Consider the following 21,437-nt stretch of genomic DNA (forward strand, 5'->3'; position numbering starts at 1 on the left):
TGCACAGTAAGCTTTCCCATTTCCCAACGATACCTTACTCACCCTCATCCTCTGAGACATCCAAGATCTCATCCACCGTCTCTGGGAAACTCATGCGATGCTTATCAGTGGTGATCTGAGAGAAGAGAGAGACAGCGTTCTAAAATAAAACCCCAATGCATTAGAAGTGATAAAAGAGGACGACGAGGAACACTTAGACATCACAGCAAGTCACTGATGAAATAAATAACTTCAAGTAAGCACTCACTACAGACACAGATTCCTCAGTCACCAGTTTGAGTACATCAATGACAGAGATATAGCCCAGCCGCTTAGCGATGCCCAGGGGTGACGTTCCGTTCTGCCACAGACAACACACAGACCGGTTAGACGCCATGTGGTCATCTCTGAGAACAACCCATACAGTAGCACCACAACACACCACACAACACGAATTCTATATATTTTAAATATTTTGACAATCTCAACTTGGTAACAGGTATCAAAGCCTACTGAACTGATATAAAGTCATTTTAGAATTTGAAAAATAGTCAGAACATCCAACACAGCCTTTGTAATGTATTGCTATAAGCTGAAACCTAACAGCTCAATCAGCTTCCTTTCAAGCATCATCTGAAGTCCAAAATATCGAGAAGAATTATCCTACATCTGACAGTGTTGAAAATACAGCATATAACCTGATGACTTCAATAGGTTCATAGCTAAATTGTAAAGAAAAATCAAGCACAAATGCAAAAAGGTAACAGCTGAAAAAATGAAACAAGTCCCTACAGTTGTGATCTCATTGGGCAGGGCTCCATGTTTCAGGAGGAGAGTGACAATGTCTGTATGACCTTGCTGGGCCGCCTGATGGAGTGGTGTATAGCCCACCTAAGAGACAGAGAAACAGAGTGAGAAAGAAAATAAAGGAGTCCATCTTCCAAATGTGGTATCAAAACTTCTAACAAGTTGGGTACACTATCAAGAACAAGAACATTTATTACACTATATTTAGCCCTGAGCTCAGGTTACTGTGGCAAGTTTCTCCATATAGGAACTATGTGGTTCCTCTGGGTGTCCTACTGTTAGAACTTTTGGATTCACTGAGAGAAGAAGCCTGAGCCGTGCTGCTGCCGCTACCACTGCTGATATCAGGGAAGATATTGCTAAAGAACCATGCAGAGACAGTGATTAACTAGCAAAACTGTTTGGAATTTACTGAGATGAACAGGGTGTATTTATACAGAAGAAAGGTGTAATATCCAGTGTTATCTACAGGTAAACAAAACACGTCAGCAGAAACAGACTGATGTGTTCACAGACAGTTTGGCGAGTTTATTACAAAAGGGTTATCTAAATTCAATTCAATTCAATTCACTTTTATTTGTATAGCACTTTTAACAGTGGACATTGTCTCAAAGCAGCTTTACAGAACATAAACATAGAACAAAAGTCCAAGATTAATGTTAGACTAAATCATCCCTAGTGAGCGAGCCTGAGGTGACTGTAGCAAGGAAAAACTCCCTTAGATAGTAAGAGGAAGAAACCTTGAGAGGAACCAGACTCAGAAGGGAACCCATCCTCATTTGGTTGACACTGGACAGTGTGTTTGTAAATTATTATAAACACCGGAGAGTGTGCTTATGAATAATGTCCTTTCAACAGTCATGTACAGTCATTTAGAGTTGTGTGATGTATAAATTACAGAAGAAGAAAGTGTCTGTGTTCCACCTCTTAAAACATGCAGATAGGTTTAATAGTGAATTGCCACTAGGTGAATAAGTGTGTGAATGTGTGTGTGTGTGTGTGCGCATGGTGCCATGTGATAGAATGTTATTTCATCCTGGATGGATTCCTACACTCATGCCCAGTGTTCAGAGGGACTGAGTTATGACTTTATGTATTGGAAGGGCTGTCATTATAATGCAGTGGAAAGGGTTTGTTGGAATAAAAGCCAGACTTGCTCCTTGTGAATAAAACTGAGTAACATTAATAAATAAAATAGATGACAGTAACATACAGAGAAATAAAAATTCTGAGGAATAAAATGTCATGTATTGAGAGGGGTTCGCAGTATGACATATAGGGTGGGGAAGAGTTTGAGCAGTGATGTAATATACTGAAAATGTTATGCACTGCAAAGTGTGTATCAAATTCTATATGACAAAGGGCTTAAGCAATAATCCAATTTAAATGTGTTTCTAATGTGCATTTACACCTGATGTGTATCTATGATAAACCAGTGATGATAACATTATCTCTAGGTGTTACAGTGACCACTGGTCACTCAGACTTACTCTGGTCTTGCTGTTAACGTGTGCTTGTTGCTGTAGAAGGAACTTCACCATCTTTATGTTGCCATAGTGACATGCTACATGTAAAGGTGTGTATCCCATCTGTGACAGACAGAGTAAGAGAAAAATTTGTAAATATAAATTATGAAAGAAATATATACACTTACTATCCGCAACATTAGGAACAATGTTGAGTCAATCTAATCAACCAGTCATGTAGCTTCAACACAATGAAAGAAATCAGATACAGGAAAAGAGCTTCAGTTAATGTCCATATCAAAGATCAGAATGGTGGAAAAGAGTGATCACAATGACGGCCTGGTTGTTGGTATCAGATTTGAGTATTTCCGAAACTGCTGATTTCCTGGCATTTTCATACACAACTATCTGTAAAGTTTACACAGAATGATTTAAAAAACAAAAAACTGGGTCTCCAGGCTGAAACACCTTGATGAGAGAGAGCAGAGGAGAATGATCAAACTAGTTTGGGAGGACAGTAACACAAATAATCACTCTTTTCATCTGAGGTGAGCAGGAAAGCATCTCAGTACACACAACACATCAAACTTTGAGGTAGACAAGCTATGACAGAAGGAGACCACATCAGGTTCCACTCCTTTCCTCTAAAAACAAGAATCTGAGGCTAATCTTCATCCAGAATCATAGGAACAGATTCACCCAAACTGAACAGCTGAAGACTATCAGGTAATTTGTTTTTTCTAATCTTTCACTGTCTAGTTTGAGTGAGTCTGTGTCGATGATAGCCTCAGATTCCTGTTCTTGGATGACGATAGTGTGGCTTGATGTGTTGTTCTGCTGTTCAGCTCAAACCAATCTGTCCGTTTTCCTCTAACCTCTCTAAGCAACACGGCTTTTCCACTGAGAACTGTCACTCACAGAATTCTAGAGTCTGTTGTGTGTACAATTCTCAATACCAAAACCAGTACAAATATACATGCCACAATCCAAGTCATAAAGATCACACTTTTTCTTCCTTCTGATGTGAAAATTAGCTGAAGCTTTTGACCTGCATCTGCACGATTTTATATATTGTATTTCTGCCACCTGATTGGCTGATTAGACAACTGCATGACTATTATACAGGTGTTCCTAATAAAGGGGACAGAGATTGTACAAATGAAAAAGCTATACAGATTTATTATTTAAGAGAGAGCCAAGGAGTTAAAAAGCGGGACTATCAGCCTCCACCATCCCAGTCTCTGCAGTGAGGATGGAAGGTCAATGTCCACCGATATGACAGTGCCTCAGGCAGGGCATCTATTTTGAGAGCATTGATCGAAAGGTGAGGGAATCCACTAGGGGGAAGGAGAGGTGTCTGATAAAGGGTCAGGGGTCAAAGCTGAATTACTGCTGCTTGCTCATCAACTCCAATTTTCCCTGAGCTTTATTAAACACTGCACTGACTCAGTGGCTCTTTCTTGCAAATGTCATTGCTGAAGAATACACGTCTGTGACGGCAACACCTTGAAATGTACTGTATGTGTGTGTGTGTGTGTGTGTGTGTGCGTGTTTACCCTTGAAGCTGCATAGACTGAGGCACCCTGCTTCACCAGCATGTCTGCAATGCCTACATGACCCTCCTGAGCCACCAGGTGCAGTGGCGTCAGACCGCTCTATACACACACACACACACACACACACATTGCATTATTGCCACAGCAATATAGCAAAACCTTGCATTGACTTTAACCTGCAAACAAACAGAATATTCATGAAATTTAGAATTTTAGGCAAGAACTTCTCAAATAAAGACACACATTTTTATAATTGGCTAAATAAATTTTGACACCTTATATGATATATATAGTATATATGAGAGAGAGAGAGAGAGAGAGAGAGAGACGTTCACACTTTTTATCACACATATTTTTCCATTAATTCTATTGGGCCCAGGATAAACGTATAATAGACTAATAACAATACTGATGAGCATTTAAGCAAAAAAGAAAAAATTATGTACTTCAAGTAGCAGAACTGGGGATGACTCCACAACGAGTAAGTCTAGTCTGTCTGGTGGCTAATTTGTATACCTCATATACCTTTCAAATATGCTTCAAAACCGGAAAGCAGAAAAACAATTTCGGACATTTGACCTTGCAGTGACCATGACCCTGATTGTATAAATCTAATCAGTCTATCTGCTGCTTACAATGACACTATATTCCACATAGAAATCATACACACTCATTCTTGAGATATTACACTCACGAGAATCTAGGACAAATGTACAAACAACCCAAAAACTTAATAACTCCTAGTGAATAAAACATTTAAATAACACTAAAAAAATAAGTAAGTATATATGATCAATCTAACAACTGTCCTAAGTAATGTATGCTTTATTAACATTATTAGTTTTATTAAACTATTCTGGGTGAGACAACAAACATTTGCACTCTTCATTGTGGTTTGGTGGTAAACTGGACTGGTATGTGGTGAGACCTTGTTGCCGAGGTTGACATTGGCCTGTTTGGAGATGAGCAAGGCCACCATGTCGGGTCGTCCCTCCTGAGCGGCCAGGTGGAGTGGCGTGATGCCTTGCAGGGACTCTGAATTGGCATTGGCTCCGGACTGTAGCAGACTGCTGGCCACCTCCAGCTGATTCTGCTTAGCAGCAATGTGCAGAGGCGTGTAACCGTTCTGAAAGCGTGAGAGATGTTTTCTGAATTTAACATCTGTGGATTTCTGGATTTCAAAATAAATATTCCTGTTCAAATGCATTTACATGTTTTAATGACTTGTTTTGCTTTTAGCCACCAAACACAAGTTTACACTTTATGGATGGTGAATATTTATGTGGCTCGTTGGTGACCTAAGAATATATCAGATATCAGTGCCAAGAAATGTGTTGATTCTGATATAAACACACAGTGTGTAGCACTACTTCTAATGTTCACTCTTGTGTCTATTTCAATTGCCAGACTTGCGCGTGAATACTAGATATCTCTTTATACTTTGTGAGGTCAGCGTTATGTGTGTGTGTGTCTGTGTGTCTGTGTGTGTGTGTTTGTGTGTGTGAGTATTACTCTAGCTGTGCTGTGTGGAGATCCGCCCTTGCTGACCAGCAGCTTGACCACATCTAGGTTGTTGTGATGGACAGCTACATGTAGAGGTGTTAATCCATTCTGTGAGGAAGAAAGACAGAAGCATGTTCTCAGACATTTGTTGTTGTTGGTTACAGATTTTATACACACACGCACACACACACACACACACACACACAGAGCATAGGTTGACTACATTACCTTTCCTGGTGCATTTGGGTTTGCTCCTCTGTCCAGAAGCAGTTCTGCCACATCAACTTTTCCATATTTACATGCCACATGGAGAGGAGTGAAGCCTTTCTGTTTGACCAAAAGGATAAGAAAAGAAAAAATAATTTAAAAATGTACAAAAAAATCCCTATTAACTACATTTGTACCATATATGCAATTACACACACACACACACACACACACACACCTCTCTGACCTGACATGTGAAAAAAAGAATAAATGAAGCATGACACGGAATGGCTATTATAGGAGCACATTTAAAACAGCTTGAAATGAATCTTTTACAATTGTTTCGCTAATTCCAAAACAAAATGTCACTTTGTAATTCTGTAATACTGAACAACAACAACAAAAAAAAAAGAGTATACAGAACAAGGCAGACCTTAGTCATTTTGATTTGCTGGGCATTGCCGTCTAAGAGGATGCGTGCTGTGTGGGCGTGTCCCTCGCGGGCAGCAATGTGCAGAGGGGTGTGGCCAGCTGTAGTAGCCGAGTCAGGATTGGCCTTATGTTCTAACAGCAGCTTGACTAGCTCTTTATGTCCCATTCGAGCTGCACAGTGCAGCGGCGTCTGATCATCCTGCACAGAAAGAAGGAGGAAGATGAAGACTAAGAAAGAATTAATTAATGGTGTGCTTCTATGTGCTAAGGCTCGTCTACCTTAGCTTTAGCGTCCACCTGGGCTGAGTTTTGCAGCAGGAACTGAGCCACCTCACAGTGCCCTGCCCGAGCAGCCATGTGCAATGGAGTCTCCACCTTCTACAGGGACATGAACATTGTTGTGCAATCAGTAGAATATAAATCTGTTACTTTGCACCCACTAGTTATGCTGGTATTGCACTACAGCTACTTTTGCTGGTAAAGCTACTTTTAAGTTTAAATGACCTTCAAATAATCTTGAAAAATCAGTGTACATGACGTGACAAATGAACTGAGACATGAAGAATCTGCTCACCACATTAGATGCATTTGGCGAGGCTCCTCTCTGCAGGAGACACTTTACTATGTTGAGGTGCCCCATAAATGCAGCCACGTGGAGTGGAGTTAGTCCAGACTGCAAGAAAACACAAATTATACAAAAATAAAAAAATCCACACTGATGCTTTAAGTCCTACAAAAGTCCTCTGCAAGCTTTTAATTCTCTGTGAAACAGATGCATTACACTGGAATGTAACATGACTATTGTAAAATTATCTCTTGTGCATCAGTACAATTTAATCTCTTCTGTTTTAATAATGGTCTGGATGATATGGAATAATATCTTAGTGGTGATATCTGACCTCAGTCACTGCCTCCAGAGATGCTGAGTGCTTCAGCAGTAGGTCCATGGAGCGCATGTGGTTCTTCTTGCAGGCAATGTGCAGAGGTGTGAAGCCATTCTGAAATATTAAGAGAAACTGAATGATTTCTGAATGATTTGGCCCAAAGAAAAAGGAAATATATGTATACAGTAGTAAAACTTACCAGAGCTCGAGCATTGGCCTTGGCCCCCTTGTCCAGCAGCACCTTGGCCATGCGGTGGTGACCACAGTGCGCTGCTACGTGCAACGGCGTCAGATGGTCCAGAGTGATGTCATCAATCTCAGCGTTGTATTGCAGAAGCTGGCGGACGCAATCCATGTGATCACCTTGTGCTGCCATGTGGATGGGAGACAAGCCGTTCTGCATGATGACAACACAGACAGGACAGATTAGCGGAGCACAGGTACTCTCATACCATCAGCTTCTCAAATTCAGATGCTGTCTAATCCATCAGGATGATTAGAAATACTGCTAAACATATTAGTGAGATTTCTGCATTCATGGATATTTACATATATGAGGATAATGACTGCATTTGAGAATCTAGTATATCATATCTGTAATTAACAGAGGCAAGAATTTAATTACTGTTTTGAAAATACACAAATATATGAGGTAAGATTTACAGCTGTTATATACTACCAGTCAAAAGTTTGGACACACCGTTTAGGGATTTATTTTCTACATTGTAGAACAATACTGGAGATTTCAAAACTATGAAATAACACACATGTACTTAAGTACATGTACTTATGGACTTAAGTAATCCATATGTAATGACAACAAAAAACAGTCAGTTGTTATTTTAAGACACGAAGGTCAGGAATAGTTCTTGCAAGAACAGTATTGTCAAGTGCATTTGCAAAACCCATCAAGCACCATGATGAAACTGGCTCACATGAAGACCATCCCAGTAAAGACCAAAACTTACCTCTGCTGCAGAGGAGAAGTTCATTTAGAGTGACCAGCCTCAGAAATCACCAATTAACAGCACCTCAGATTAGAGCTGTTATGAAGGCTTTACAGAGCATCAGTAGCAGACATATCTCAATATCAACTGTTCAAACCAGATTATTGTGTATTTCGGCCGCCTTCAGCATTGTTTTACAATGTAGAAAGAAATAAACATCAGGAAAGACCATGGAATTAGAAGGTGTGTCCAAAATTTTGACTGGTAGTGTATACTAAGAGTTAAGATCATAGAGCTTTAGAGACAGTCTTACCAAACTTTCTAACACTGGTGCAATATAATATAAAGGTCCAGATACTTTACACTTTTTCGAAGGGTTTGTGGTATTCATGCACCATCGGAGTCACACAACTAGGCTGACATCATTGTCATTATCACAAATTAAAAGATGTTTAAAACTCTAAGACCCCAGAGGAAGGCCATAAAGACATGAGAGAAATGTGCAGGACTACAAAGAGAAACCAGATCTTAGGACCGAACCAGTGACTGTGGGCTTTAAGGCAACAGTTCCACCTGCTGTGCCACTTTAACACCTGTAATGAAATGCTAAAATTGGTTTGCTAAGATGAAGCTTATTAAATATCCCTAACAAAACAAGACGTAAGTTGTTTGTAACAGATTTGCATATATTTAAGAACATGTATGTGCAACATGTTTATTTTTCACTTCTTCTACTTCACCAGAAATCTCATATCCACAACAATATGGTTGCAATAAACTGATAAATGTTAGCAAACAGCCTGTCCTTAGTCCTGAATGGGGTGCAGAGTTCAATACGGAGCACCTGATACCGAATCACCTTATGCTTTCACTGCTGAATCACCTTAGTTTTGGCCTGGATGGGTGCTCCCTGGTCCAGGAGGATCTCGATGACCCGCACATGGCCGTTCCTGGCGGCACAGTGCAGCGGGGTCAGCTCATCCTGACAAGAGCAGAGAAAAAGACAGACGAAGATATATTTAGCAATATGCTGCGGTTCTCCTTCACAGTTCCACTGCACCAGTTTCCTTAAAATAGTTGGTGTGTAAATCTTTTGACAGAACAATCTCAAAAGATTTCATGGTTAAGTTAAATGTGCACTCAATTAATCATCCAAACACACTACTTGGCATATGAATCCCAGCTTAAACCGTACATATGAAATACCTGATTTACTCCCAGGAGGATATAAATAGGCCATCCTCTGTAAGCAAGACATAAATAACCCAGCAGTCTACTTTGCAGAAATTTCATACTGTATCTGATAAATGAACCCTGCCATTGTTAGAGGCATAAGCAAAAAGGGCAAATAGATACTGTACCTTCGTCCTGGCATCAATCTGTGCTCCTCTGTCCAAGAGTAGTCGAACCATAATCACGTTTCCCCTGCGGGCAGCTATATGCAATGGTGTGATGCCATTCTGAGATCAGCCATAAAAAGGACAGGAGATGATTTATTTAGTCATGACTAGACAAGAACAGCTTATCTTTTTTCTGAGCTTCATTTTAAAAAATATCCAAAACAAGAGGCACTAGTTACATGGCTATCATGAGATCGCGTGACAAGACTTATATTAAGATCAGTCATATTATATTATATATATAAATATTCGGTATATTTCCTGATAACACTAACCAGCCTGCTTACATGAGCCAGGGTGACAGGGTTTAATGCTAATGCTAAATTAGTCACTCATAAACGTTTACAGTCTTCAATGCAGATGCAATGGCAATGTTAGACATCTTCTCATGAATTCCAATAGGTTTTTTAAATAATTATAATAATTATTTTTAAGTAATAAATTCTCTCCACTAGTCACCCAGATACCATAAACTTAACATCATTTATAAATGGCTATATTCACTGCTAATGTTAGCTGGCTGAAATGTGCTATGGTGGTAAGATTGTCTATAAAGAGAGATAATGCAGTGGTCAGGCTCTGTTTTGTTTTGTTTTTTTAAATCAGAATAGATGAACAGAAGAATGAGATGGAGAAGAGCAAACCTTTGGTGTGAAGTTCACATTGGCTCCCCTGTTTAACAGCAGCTGTGCAACACTCAGATTCTCATAATGTGCTGCGATGTGAAGTGGAGTAAAGCCAGTCTAAATGAAAGAGATTGAGGGTGAAGGAGATAAGCAGACATAGAAAGACATAGCATAAATACTTTAAAGCCAGAATTTTATGAAATCAGGCTAAGGACGAGCATCAAATGATACTGTTTCCTAAACTGATGCATCAGCAGCTGTGATCGAAGTACACCTGCTTAGAGGATCTTGATCAAGGTCATAGTGTTTTATTACCAAGCTCTCAAACTGTCAAACAGCTGCAAACAGATCCACACGCAGACTAATTCTACCTTGCTAAGAACGTCTGGATTGGGGTCATTCTGTAGCAGCACAGCTGCAGTGCGTGTGTCGTCGTTGCGGGCGGCGATGTGGAGAGCGGGCAGGCGCACTTTTCCCTTAGTGCCGTAGTTAATGAGAAGAGCCACCACATTCTCATGACCTTGCTGCAAAGCCACAGCCAGCGGAGTGAAGCCATCCTGACAGGCCACAGAGGAGAGCAAACATCACAACAGGTACACATGGAAGAGAACTGACAGCGCTGCCAACTCCTTAGCTCCTTAGCTTATGTACATTATACAAGAGAAGTGAGTAGACCCCTGTGTAACATCACTTAAAGTCAAATGATTCGAAATTGTATCAGCTTACAGTAACTGCATTACTTCTAAGCTGAACAGCAAGATACTAGCCCTTGTGTAAAATGCTCAACGCTATAAAAGGCAGTATATTTTTCATTACCAAGACCAAAACCTTTATTGTTTCATTGCTTCATTTGTCCACCTTAATTTTTTTATGACAGACTCAATCTTCCTCAATATGGAGTATAGCATTTCTTTTCAGCAGCTCTTTGCTGGAGGGGTTGTGTTGTTCTGCTTTCTCTTTAAAATAGCCCAAAGGTGTTCTATCGGATTTAAGTTAACGCAAAATACTTCTCATTTTTTTAACCTTTTCACTTTTTTTTTACAAACCTTTAGAAACTCATGCATGATTTTGGCAGTGTGATTTGGATCACTATCAAAGCTAGAATAGTCCTTTTTCTGCCAAGATTCTGAAGACAGGGAGTCATCTTGTCAGTCAGTGTTTTAGTATATTCATACATATTCATAGTGCCATCTTTAAATGTCATACCTTTTTCACTCATGCAGCCCCACATCATCACACTCTAAACCCCCATCCTGGCCAGGTTCACGCTACACATGCTGAACCCCATCTGCGCAGAACAAATTTATCTTGGTTTCATCTGGCCAAAGAATGTGTTCCTAATATTCATCAGGCTTCTTTAGCAAAGTTTAATCTTGCAAGGGCAAGCAAGGGATTTTTTTTTCATGAATGCTGTCCATAGAGGTTGACATTATGTAATGTTCTTCACACTGCCTAAGCTGTCACAAAACATCTGATTTCCAATGATAGCCCCTATGCCAAGTCTGAAGCACTTGCCCCTTTAAGCTAGATTGTGCAAGTATTGTACGTATGTATGGTGTATGGTGCCATTTTAGCAGGATGACCACTGTAGCTCTAATTAATGTTAATATGGCTTTTTCTGTACTTCCTGATTACTGCTGATTTTTCATTTGTCATTGGATCATCAGCATTGTATGCCCTTTCCCATCTTTGTGAAGTCTCACAACTAGTTTTTTCAATTCATCTGGGACTCTTGTCTATCTGGAGCCATTATGCAGATATACAGATAGACATAGCTCATAGGCCCCACTTGTTCACAGGTCACTTTACTCAATTTAATTTCAATTTCATTTATTTGTATAAATTGTTTAAAGTTAATTTACTATTTATCTCTAACATTTACCCCTAATCAGCAAGAGTGTGGCGACAGTAGTGAGGAAAAAACTCCCTGTAATGATGAGGAAGAAACCTTGAGAGGAACCAGACTCAGAAGGGGAACCCATCCTTATTTGGGTGACACTGGGCCATAAATAATGTAAATGTAAGTAAATTATGTCCATTCTACAACAGCCAACAAGAACTCTTTATAACCATGTTCTGGTTCTAATGCTGATTGAAAATCACAGTTGTACTCAATTTTATTCCATTGTATTCAATTTGGTTGGGTTGAGTTTTTACTCTGGGGCATGAATTTTCAATCTAATCTTTCTAAAAATGTTCATTAGAGGAAATAATCTACTTTCAATGCAATTACTGAGAGGTGATACAACTTTTCATTTGACATTGAATGATGTACAGTTATCTACTCACTTCTGTTGTGCACTACAGCTATCATTGAATCATATCAATCATCTGCAAATCAACTCAACAAGGGTGAGAAGTCAGGAAACAGAGAAAGAGGAAAAGGTTATAGATAGAACAACTCAATTTTACTACTTTGTAAACATAGTCAAGAGTAAAATAAATAAATGCAGAAGTGTATGAACAACGATGAATCAATGGTAATTGGTCATTGCAAAATAATGGTAACTGGTGGTTAGTTATTTGGAACAATGGTGATCAGTGATTGATCGTTGCAAAATAATAATAATCAGTAACTAGACATTTAGAAGACTGGTAATCAGTGATTGCTAAGAATAGCAGAGGTACAATGATCATTGGAAAGCACAACACAATAAGACTTTACAGACTGGTTGTGAGCCAAGTGACTTTGCTCTCTCTCTATTTGTATAACCAGCTCCTGTGATATGAGCTGGTGAGCCGCATCTATCCCCTAATATCTCCTCAAAAAAATCACTAGATTTGTCACAATGTCCTTTTTTAAAAAATGAAGTTGCTGTAGAAGTCTGAAAAGTCAAAACTAGCATCAAAATCAGTTGGACTTAAGATTACTTAAGGCAAAATTGGTCTTAAGATTAAGAAAACAATCATTAGTAAGTGCTTATTAGCATACTGTAGTGTCTCTCACCTCAGTAGGGAGGCTCTGATTGGCTCCGTTCTCTAACAAAAACTTTACTACCTCCAAGTGGTTTTCCTGGGCTGCCATGTATAAGGGACTGAAACCTTTCTGAAAGATGGACAATAAAAAGAATACATCAGCACCTCATATATTGTGAACAGCCCAAAGGCACAATTATATTAGTCTAGGATTTTCAGAGACTGACCTGAGATTGGGCATTGACATTGGCACCATAGTGGACTAGCTCAGCAACAACCTTTTCTTGGCCAGCCAGTGCAGCAATATGTAGTGCAGTATTCCCTTTCTATGAACAAGAGAAAAGTCATACAAACATACATATCATCAAGCTAAAGGCATATGTGTCGTAATTACTAGAGTCTCCATACAGTAAGATGTGTTTGTCATTTTCTTTGCAGCTGCTGGTATTTTTATTGCGTAGGTGTGCTACTACAGCTTATATAAATAAGTTATAATATTTATATATGCTGTAGTAGCACACCCACACAAGGAAAATACCAGCAAATGCATATTATATATACTGTATATTATATTACAGCATATTACATATATTATAGTATTTTCTTTTGTATTTATGACATGTATGCTATTCTAGAAGTCACAGTGACTTGCCCCTATCTGCTCTGTTCTTCGGTGTGTGCACTACACTAATTAATATAACGTTAATTTTGCACAAAAAAATTAATGAATTTTCTCCCTCAGGGCTTTCAGGCTAGATGTGCTACATCAGCAGTTACAATAGTTTACTCACAAGTAGAAGTACTTCTCTAGATGCAGTAGTTTGCCCATTCTTTACATGGTGTTTGCAATTCATTGGGGTAGATGTGCCATTCCACCAATTACAGTAATTTGCCAGCTTGTTAGGGTTTTACAGTAGAAATCATACTCTTGCAGCTGTTTTTAGCCCATTTGTTAGCATTTTATGGTTGGCATGATACTCTAGCAGTAACATATAGTTATGTTTTAATGGTATGTGTCCCATTTTACCAGTTTGCATGTTTGATAGTGCTTTACAGAAGGCATGTCACTGTACCGGTTACATGAATTTTCTCATTTGTTAGAGTTTTATAGCAGGTATCACACAGATATAGCAGTTAGGGTTTTTATTCTTGGTGTACTACTCTAGCAATGTCCTGGTAGATATACTTACTTTAACAATGGGACATGCATGTCATATATAATATAATTGAAACTAGTGTAAATGTTAGATATATTACTAATCAAATGTAATATAAAGGCAAAAAAGAATCTATGTGTTTTCATCTATTTTAAGTTTAGAATATCCCACTGGCAGGGAAATGTTAGTTTAACTTACATGTGTGCTATATTTTTCTTATCTGTGCAGTGTTAGTACCTTTGTGGTGCCCTCTAGGTCAATCCCATTGTGCAACAGCTCCAGCACCATCTTAACATGACCTTCTTTCGAAGCCAAGTGTAACCCATTAAGTCCATTCTGCAAACAAACAAAAGCGTTTCTGTTTAAAACCAGCAGGATACACCCGTACTGTATGCCATTAACTAGCATTTGAGATCAGAGTCAAAAATATCTAGCTGTGGAAATGAGAGCTCTCATTAAGCAGTGAGTAGAAAAGTGCTTCTCTCTGAGATGGATGAGCATGTTTTATGGATAGAAGGTGAGTGAAGGCATTTAGATCTAAAAGGTTGCATGTCCACTATATTGCCAAAAGTATTTGCTCACCTGCCTTGACTCGCATATGAACTTAAGTGACATCCCATTCCTAATCCATAGGGTTCAATATGACATCGGTCCACCCTTTGCAGCTATAACAGCTTCAACTCTTCTGGGAAGGCTGTCCACAAGGTTTAGGAGTGTGTTTATGGGAATTTTTGACCATTCTTCCAGAAGCACATCTGTGAGGTCACACACTGATGTTGGACGAGAAGGTCTGGCTCTCAGTCTCTGCTCTAATTCATCCCAAAGGTGTTCTATCGGGTTGAGGTCAGGACTCTGTGCAGGCCAGTCAAGTTCCTCCACACCAGACTCTGTCATCCATGTCTTTATGGACCTTGCTTTGTGCACTGGTGCACAGTCATGTTGGAAGAGGAAGGGGCCAGCTCCAAACTGTTCCCACAAAGTTGGGAGCATGGAATTGTCCAAAATGTCTTGGTATGCTGAAGCATTCAGAGTTCCTTTCACTGGAACTAAAGGGCCAAGCCCAGCTCCTGAAAAACAACCCCACACCATAATCCCCCCTCCACCAAACCCAATGCAAGGCACAATGCAGTCAGACAAGTACCGTTCTCCTGGCAACCGCCAAACCCAGACTCGTCCATCAGATTGCCAGATGGAGAAGCGCGATTCGTCACTCCAGAGAACGCGTGTCCACTGCTCTAGAGTCCAGTGGCGGCGTGCTTTACACCACTGCATCCGACGCTTTGCATTGCACTTGGTGATGTATGGCTTGGATGTAGCTGCTCGGCCATGGAAACCCATTCCATGAAGCTCTCTGCGCACTGTTCTTGAGCTAATCTGAAGGCCACATGAAGTTTGGAGGTCTGTAGCGATTGACTCTGCAGAAAGTTGGCGACCTCTTCGCACTATCCGCCTCAGCATCCGCTGACCCTGCTCCGTCAGTTTACGTGGCCTACCACTTCGTGGCTGAGTTGCTGTCGTTCCCAAACACTTCCACGTTCTTATAATACAGCTGACAGTTGACTGTGGAATATTTAGGAGCGAGGAAATTTCACGACTGGATTTGTTGCACAGGTGGCATCCTATCACAGTTCCACGCTGGAATTCACTGAGCTCCTGAGAGCGACCCATTCTTTCACAAATGTTTGTAAAAACAGTCTGCATGCCTAGGTGCTTGATTTTATACACCTGTGGCCATGGAAGTGATTGGAACACCTGATTCTGATTATTTGGATGGGTGAGCGAATACTTTTGGCAATATAGTGTATGTGTAGTGCTGGCTAACAGGAAGGAAACTCTGCTCTGCTGACTGCGCTGGAAGCTTCTCATACCACAGTGACTCACGGCACAGTCCATACACAGCTGTGATACGTGTGCATGTAGGTGTATGTGATCAAGCTACACACACTCATCTGTTTCTTAAGCCATGACTGTCAACCATATCTTTGAGGGAGCCAAGGCATGGCCAATTAGTCGGGGGAAGAAGACGTGCTTCCATCACAATTAATTACAGCCATTTCCTCATTATGGCAGAGCAATGACATGGTAAACACAGCTGCACTCAAACAAACATCAATACACAACTAGAGACACATATTCACACACACACAAGAACTGATGTTTTTAATCCTGGAATTCATAAATTAACAATTCATATTGCATATAATAATTTGTCCCTTATACCTTATTCTCATGAGCAGATGATTATTTCATCCTATGATGCAAAATGGCAGCACTGCAGATATACACATAATCAGGCTGGCATGAAGCTAAGACACATGCTCTTACCTGATTGGCTGTATTGATGTCTATCCCATTTTTGATGTGATCCAGGGCCTTGTCCAGATTACCTGAGCGCGCTGCACGCAGAAAACTGGTCGCTGCATCCGCCTGAGAGAGAGAAGCAAAGGGGGAATGAGTGAATAAAGAACAAAACACATTGTTGTTAACATACAAAATTATTACAATAATTTGTATTCACAATAAAAATAGGGGAGGATTTAAAAAAAAAATCAAATCTGATCTATGCTTTGCACTGAGACAAACTCCACCTGACCAAAAGACAGCAGAATCATTTTTTATACAGCGATCAGCCTTAACATTATGACCAGTGACAGGTGAAGTGAGTAACACTGATTATCTCCTCATCATGGCATCTGTTAGTGGGTGGGATATATCAAGCAGCAAGTGAACATTTTGTCCTCAAAGTTGATGTGTTAGAAGCAGGAAAAATGGGCAAGCGTAAGGATTTGAGAGTCAATGAGCCTTGGCCACCTATGTCCCTGTCGCCCCATTCACCACTGTTCCTTCCTTGGACCACATTTGATAGATACTGACCACTGCAGACTGGGAACACCCCACAAGAGCTGCAGTTTTGGAGATGCTCTGATCCAGTCGTCTAGCCATCACAATTTGGTCCTTGTCAAACTCGCTCAAATCCTTACACTTGCCCATTTTTCCTGCTTCTAACACATCAACTTTGAGGACAAAATGTTCACTTGCTTTCTAATATATCCCACCCACTAACAGGTGCCATGTTGAGAAGATAATCAGTCTTATTCACTTCACCTTTCAGTGTTCATAATGATTGGTGTATATATTGTACATAGTATAAAACCATCAGAGACATATTGCATGTCTAGGTTAACATTCCCAACATTAAAAAATGTCTCGCTTCCAATAGTTATATGGTGATTTATATGATGCCCACAAACTCAGTGACCAGATTAAAGAATGGTGTAAAGCCTCAATAGAAATAAAATTGTATAATTGTTGAAAAGATCAGGAAGTAATAGCAATTTCATCCCACTATGCCACATACCATATCTCTGTGTCAAAACATTAAGTTATTATTCAAAAGTATTAATAAATTGTTACGCAATATCCAGTATAGAGTAAGCCTTGGTATTTCCTAGCTTGTGTTTAAGATATAATCCGTCTTTGTCGGACATTCTACAGTCTAGAGGTTTGATCAGAGAGATTGTATGATTGCCATTTCAGCAATGCTTGCTGCATTCATCCTTACACGTTAAATTATACCCTGCTACGAGTGTTCTGTTTGGTCTTGTGCACTTTCATATCTTTCCTGTCTGCCCTGAGCTGTTGAGTGTTGAGTTGCTCTGGTTGAAATAATAAGCCATCATTCAGCAGCACAAAGAAATCATGGCATCTCTGTGTTTGAAGCTGCTAGTGTGTGTTTTGTTTATGCCTTCCTGAAAACTACAGCAGAAACAGCAGAATATCATTTAGCCCATATTCTGCTGTCTTGCCATGGCATTGATGCTGATTTTCTTTCCCTTGTGTTTCCTCTCTCTCTCTGTCTGTCTCTCTCTCTCTCTCTCTCTCTGTTTGATGTAAGGCTATTTCATGGCTGATCTTCAGACAGTCATTTATAATTGTTATGTGTAGCTGGGCTGCCACTCATGAGCTTTTTTATCTACCTCTTACACAACACTTTTGCTTCTGAATGAATGAACAAACTGTTAAATAAGCCCCAAACACTCAAAGTGATGTATTTTTCTCCATAAGGGATGAACATTTATATCAGTCCATCTCTTACGAAAGTACTTCTAAAGAGTATCAATCATTGGAGTCAAAACAAGGCGGGACTATGAATGAACAGAAGGAAGACAGAGTTAGCGCATATCAAGCCTGGGGGAGATTAAAGTCAATAAAAGCCATAGTGGTTAATTTATCCAGTAGGTTTAGTAAACACCTCCACTTTTCATGACTGATGTGGTGAGATGTTAGAAAAGCTCAGTGTGTGAGAGCTGTACTTTTATGTTCTTTATTACCAAAGTTTACTTGGTGCAACATTGTGGAGTTAATCCCAATATTAACCCCAAATTACATTTTTTAATCAGGGGTAAATAAATGTATGTCAATGAATCTTTGGTTTAATGCATGCAGACTGCATGCAGAACAAAGTGCAGACGTCAGAAATGCCACTGAGCCACAGACAACGCAGACAGACACCACAATCGTTAACCAAATAAACCCAATGCTATTTGTCTCATCACCATTAGACTAAATACTGTTGTGCTGATGTGTCCTTAAAGGCACTTTCTACTCATTTTAAACCCACCAGACCTTTCTGTTTCCACTATGACTCACACAGAGGGCTGAAAGAATAAGGAGATGAAAGAAGGCCAAGTGCAGTCCAGTCAAATCAGCCAGCCTGAGGAAAATCTCAAATCTCACAATGACAGATACGTACAATTTGCATTAACTGACAGATTGTGTAGGGTGCTTTTAATGGCAATACAGACTTATTTATTTATTTATTAAGCTTGTTTAGAGACTTAATAACTTCTAAAGAGCCTCTCAGACAGACAGACAGACAGACAGACAGACAGACAGGCAGGGGCTTCCCATTAACTGTTATTGTAAAAGTATACAAAATGCTAGAGTTGTAACATGCTGGGAGGCAGGACAAGCGAGTAAACTCAGTGTGTGTTTTATTTTAGGCAACCCAGATGTCATAGTTATTTTCTGTACCACTGGTTAAAGCACAGGCAGCAGGCTTCACACAGACTAATCAATAATAAACAGACAAACAGGTCTGGGTCAGGACAAGAAAACACAGAACCAGAGGAACAAGGCTATAAAAAAATTATCATTAGACTTGCAAACAAAAGAGCAAATATAACCAGCCAATCAGGTGAGACACAGAACAGGTGAAAACATTAGGGTAATCAACCATGGTAAAAATGGAGTAGAGACAGGACTAAAAATGTCATGATATATACAAAGACACATAGCGTCATATGCTGGGAAAGGTGATGGGTGACACACAACATATGACAGTAGTTACACACAAAGCTAGCGTAGGACAGAAATATAGGCAACAGGCCAAATCTGTCAGTTCATTGATGATTAGCTTGGGCGAATAAAGCCCTTTGAATATAGTCTATAGGGTCCTGAAAACAATGCCATGGCCCTGGCAATCGAACAGAGCCCCTTAGAAAGCAGAGCCATCATACAGCGGGTAAAATTGTATTGAACATGTCACTATTTTTTTTCAGTAAATATATTTCTGAAGGTGCTTTTCAGCTGGTGTCTTGGCTTTCTGTGGCTTTTTGCACCTCCTTTTCTTCATGTGTTCAAAACTTTTTCATTGCATCATTTCACATTATTACACATAACTTGATTTATGGACATCTATGGTTTGATTTCTTTGCTACCAACATCTGGTGAACATTTCATGTCAATATTACCTTTAGAAATATATTTACTGAGAAAAACGGTAACGTGTTCAACACTTATTTTACCCGCTGTATGTGCCTGTGAAAAAAAAGGCCTATAGCACCATGTTCATATACAGCTCTGGAAATATAAAGCTAAGAGAATCTGTATAACTAGCAAAGCTAGTTTCCTATCAATATATAGCCTATAGGGTCATGAGACACTATATGGAAAATATACACCCATCAGCCATAACATTAAACCCAGTGACCGATGACTTGAATAGCATTGATGATCTCATTACAGTAGCACCTGGTAAAGGGTGGGTTATATTAGGCAACATTCAGTTCTCAAAGTTGATGTGTTGGAAGCAGGAAAAATGGTCATGTGCATGGCTCCAGGTATACTGTATGCCTTGGGTCAAGTTCTAAAGGTTCACGAAACTAAAGAAACCTAGTGCCTTTGGGATAAGTATAGCATGTCCTAGCTAAATAGGGTATGTAAGGCCTTTGTTAAATAAAGCTTTGGGAACATAGAACCCTGAGAGGATAAGTTTCTGTGAATATAACCTAGTAGCCTTTGAACATAAGAAACCGGGGACATAGGAACAGTGTTAACCCTCTAATGACGTTTTATACACTGTTTTGGTATTCGCTATAAATATATAAGACATAAATATAGGTAATAAACAATGAAATCATGGTTCGATTTTTTTCCAGCTGACACAGATGTATATATGGAGTATAAACACTAAGCATTAGCAAACACACATGGTTTGCATAACAGATCCACACCCTGGTCCTGAAACTGTAAATATGCTGATTTGGTCCAAGTTTAGATTTCTCGAGATGATTTGAGTGAGAATGAAACTTATCAAGGCTCTGGGGCGGGGTGATGCGACACCAGCTTCTCTGACTAGGCAGATCTCTGTATATGTCTATAAATACATGCTAATTGGCTAATGCTGTTATGGGGAATCAGCTAGGTCAGCTGTACCAAGAGACAGACAGAATGGTATGTAATGGAGTGGTCTGTAGTATATAAAATAGGAAGAGGAATAGGAATAGAAAATACAGAATAAAAATATGCTGTTAACAGTGTGTAAGAGACACATGAATTTTGAGAGGTTTTATCAACCAGGTCACTGAATATGTTCCACACCACATATGTTTTATCCCTTACTCAATATGCTGGTAACACAAATGCAAAATCTCATTTCTGAAAAAGGCATTTTGTCTCTAAAATTATAAATTATTAAGAAGTCATTGAAACTTTCTACAAATATTAGCAGAATTCTTTAGGCTTCCTTGCAAGTGAGTTTGTGGAAGCTTTTTGTTCTTTCCTCCATGCAAGGGAACATGTTAAGCTTATTATCTTGGGCAATCACACATACATTATAAGTGTGCTAGATACACACAGCTAGAATGAGGAAGGCTTTGGGGAAAACTGATCATTGCTGACAGGCATCTTCTACACAAGTTCACGAGCAAGAAGCAGTTCATTAAATTGTATTCATGGATGTATGGAGACTGACTTTCATGACAGAGGAATTACCGCTCATGTCATAACTCTGCCAGTGTAATTAAGATATTGTTAATCTAACCAACGAGCAGCCCAGCTGTGAATAAAGATAAATGGCTACAAGAAGTCACTTAAACACACAAACACTAAAAATAGTGTGTAGACATCACAGCTAAGCACCAGCAGAGTGAGTGTGATGAATGTAATGAACCCTCCTGGGTTTAACAATGAGACCCAATTCTACAGAAAAAGGAAGCTCTCTCTCTCTCTCTCTCTCTCTCTTTCTCACATACACACACACAAACACACACACAC

The 21,437-nt window shown here is 39.6% G+C and overlaps 1 protein-coding gene across 6 annotated transcripts in view; it reads right to left on the reverse strand.

The window, feature by feature from the left end:
* ank1b (ankyrin 1, erythrocytic b) overlaps nt 1-21,437 on the reverse strand; it is a 91,374-nt gene that overhangs the window by 38,094 nt on the left and 31,843 nt on the right. For all 6 annotated transcript variants that reach the window (XM_058415360.1, XM_058415358.1, XM_058415359.1 and 3 more), the window contains exons 2-22: nt 16,206-16,307; nt 14,118-14,216; nt 12,951-13,049; nt 12,755-12,853; nt 10,179-10,364; nt 9,826-9,924; nt 9,143-9,241; nt 8,665-8,763; nt 7,034-7,231; nt 6,850-6,948; nt 6,525-6,623; nt 6,230-6,328; nt 5,952-6,149; nt 5,540-5,638; nt 5,321-5,419; nt 4,737-4,934; nt 3,809-3,907; nt 2,277-2,375; nt 772-870; nt 248-340; nt 43-115 (exon numbers count right to left, since the gene is read on the reverse strand). In XM_058415360.1, the coding sequence (XP_058271343.1) occupies nt 43-115; nt 248-340; nt 772-870; nt 2,277-2,375; nt 3,809-3,907; nt 4,737-4,934; nt 5,321-5,419; nt 5,540-5,638; nt 5,952-6,149; nt 6,230-6,328; nt 6,525-6,623; nt 6,850-6,948; nt 7,034-7,231; nt 8,665-8,763; nt 9,143-9,241; nt 9,826-9,924; nt 10,179-10,364; nt 12,755-12,853; nt 12,951-13,049; nt 14,118-14,216; nt 16,206-16,307 (2,434 nt within the window). The remainder of the gene's footprint in view (nt 1-42; nt 116-247; nt 341-771; nt 871-2,276; nt 2,376-3,808; nt 3,908-4,736; nt 4,935-5,320; nt 5,420-5,539; nt 5,639-5,951; nt 6,150-6,229; nt 6,329-6,524; nt 6,624-6,849; nt 6,949-7,033; nt 7,232-8,664; nt 8,764-9,142; nt 9,242-9,825; nt 9,925-10,178; nt 10,365-12,754; nt 12,854-12,950; nt 13,050-14,117; nt 14,217-16,205; nt 16,308-21,437) is intronic.

This window comes from Hemibagrus wyckioides, linkage group LG18, assembly GCF_019097595.1.
Source record: "Hemibagrus wyckioides isolate EC202008001 linkage group LG18, SWU_Hwy_1.0, whole genome shotgun sequence".
In the NCBI taxonomy this organism is placed as follows: domain Eukaryota; kingdom Metazoa; phylum Chordata; class Actinopteri; order Siluriformes; family Bagridae; genus Hemibagrus; species Hemibagrus wyckioides.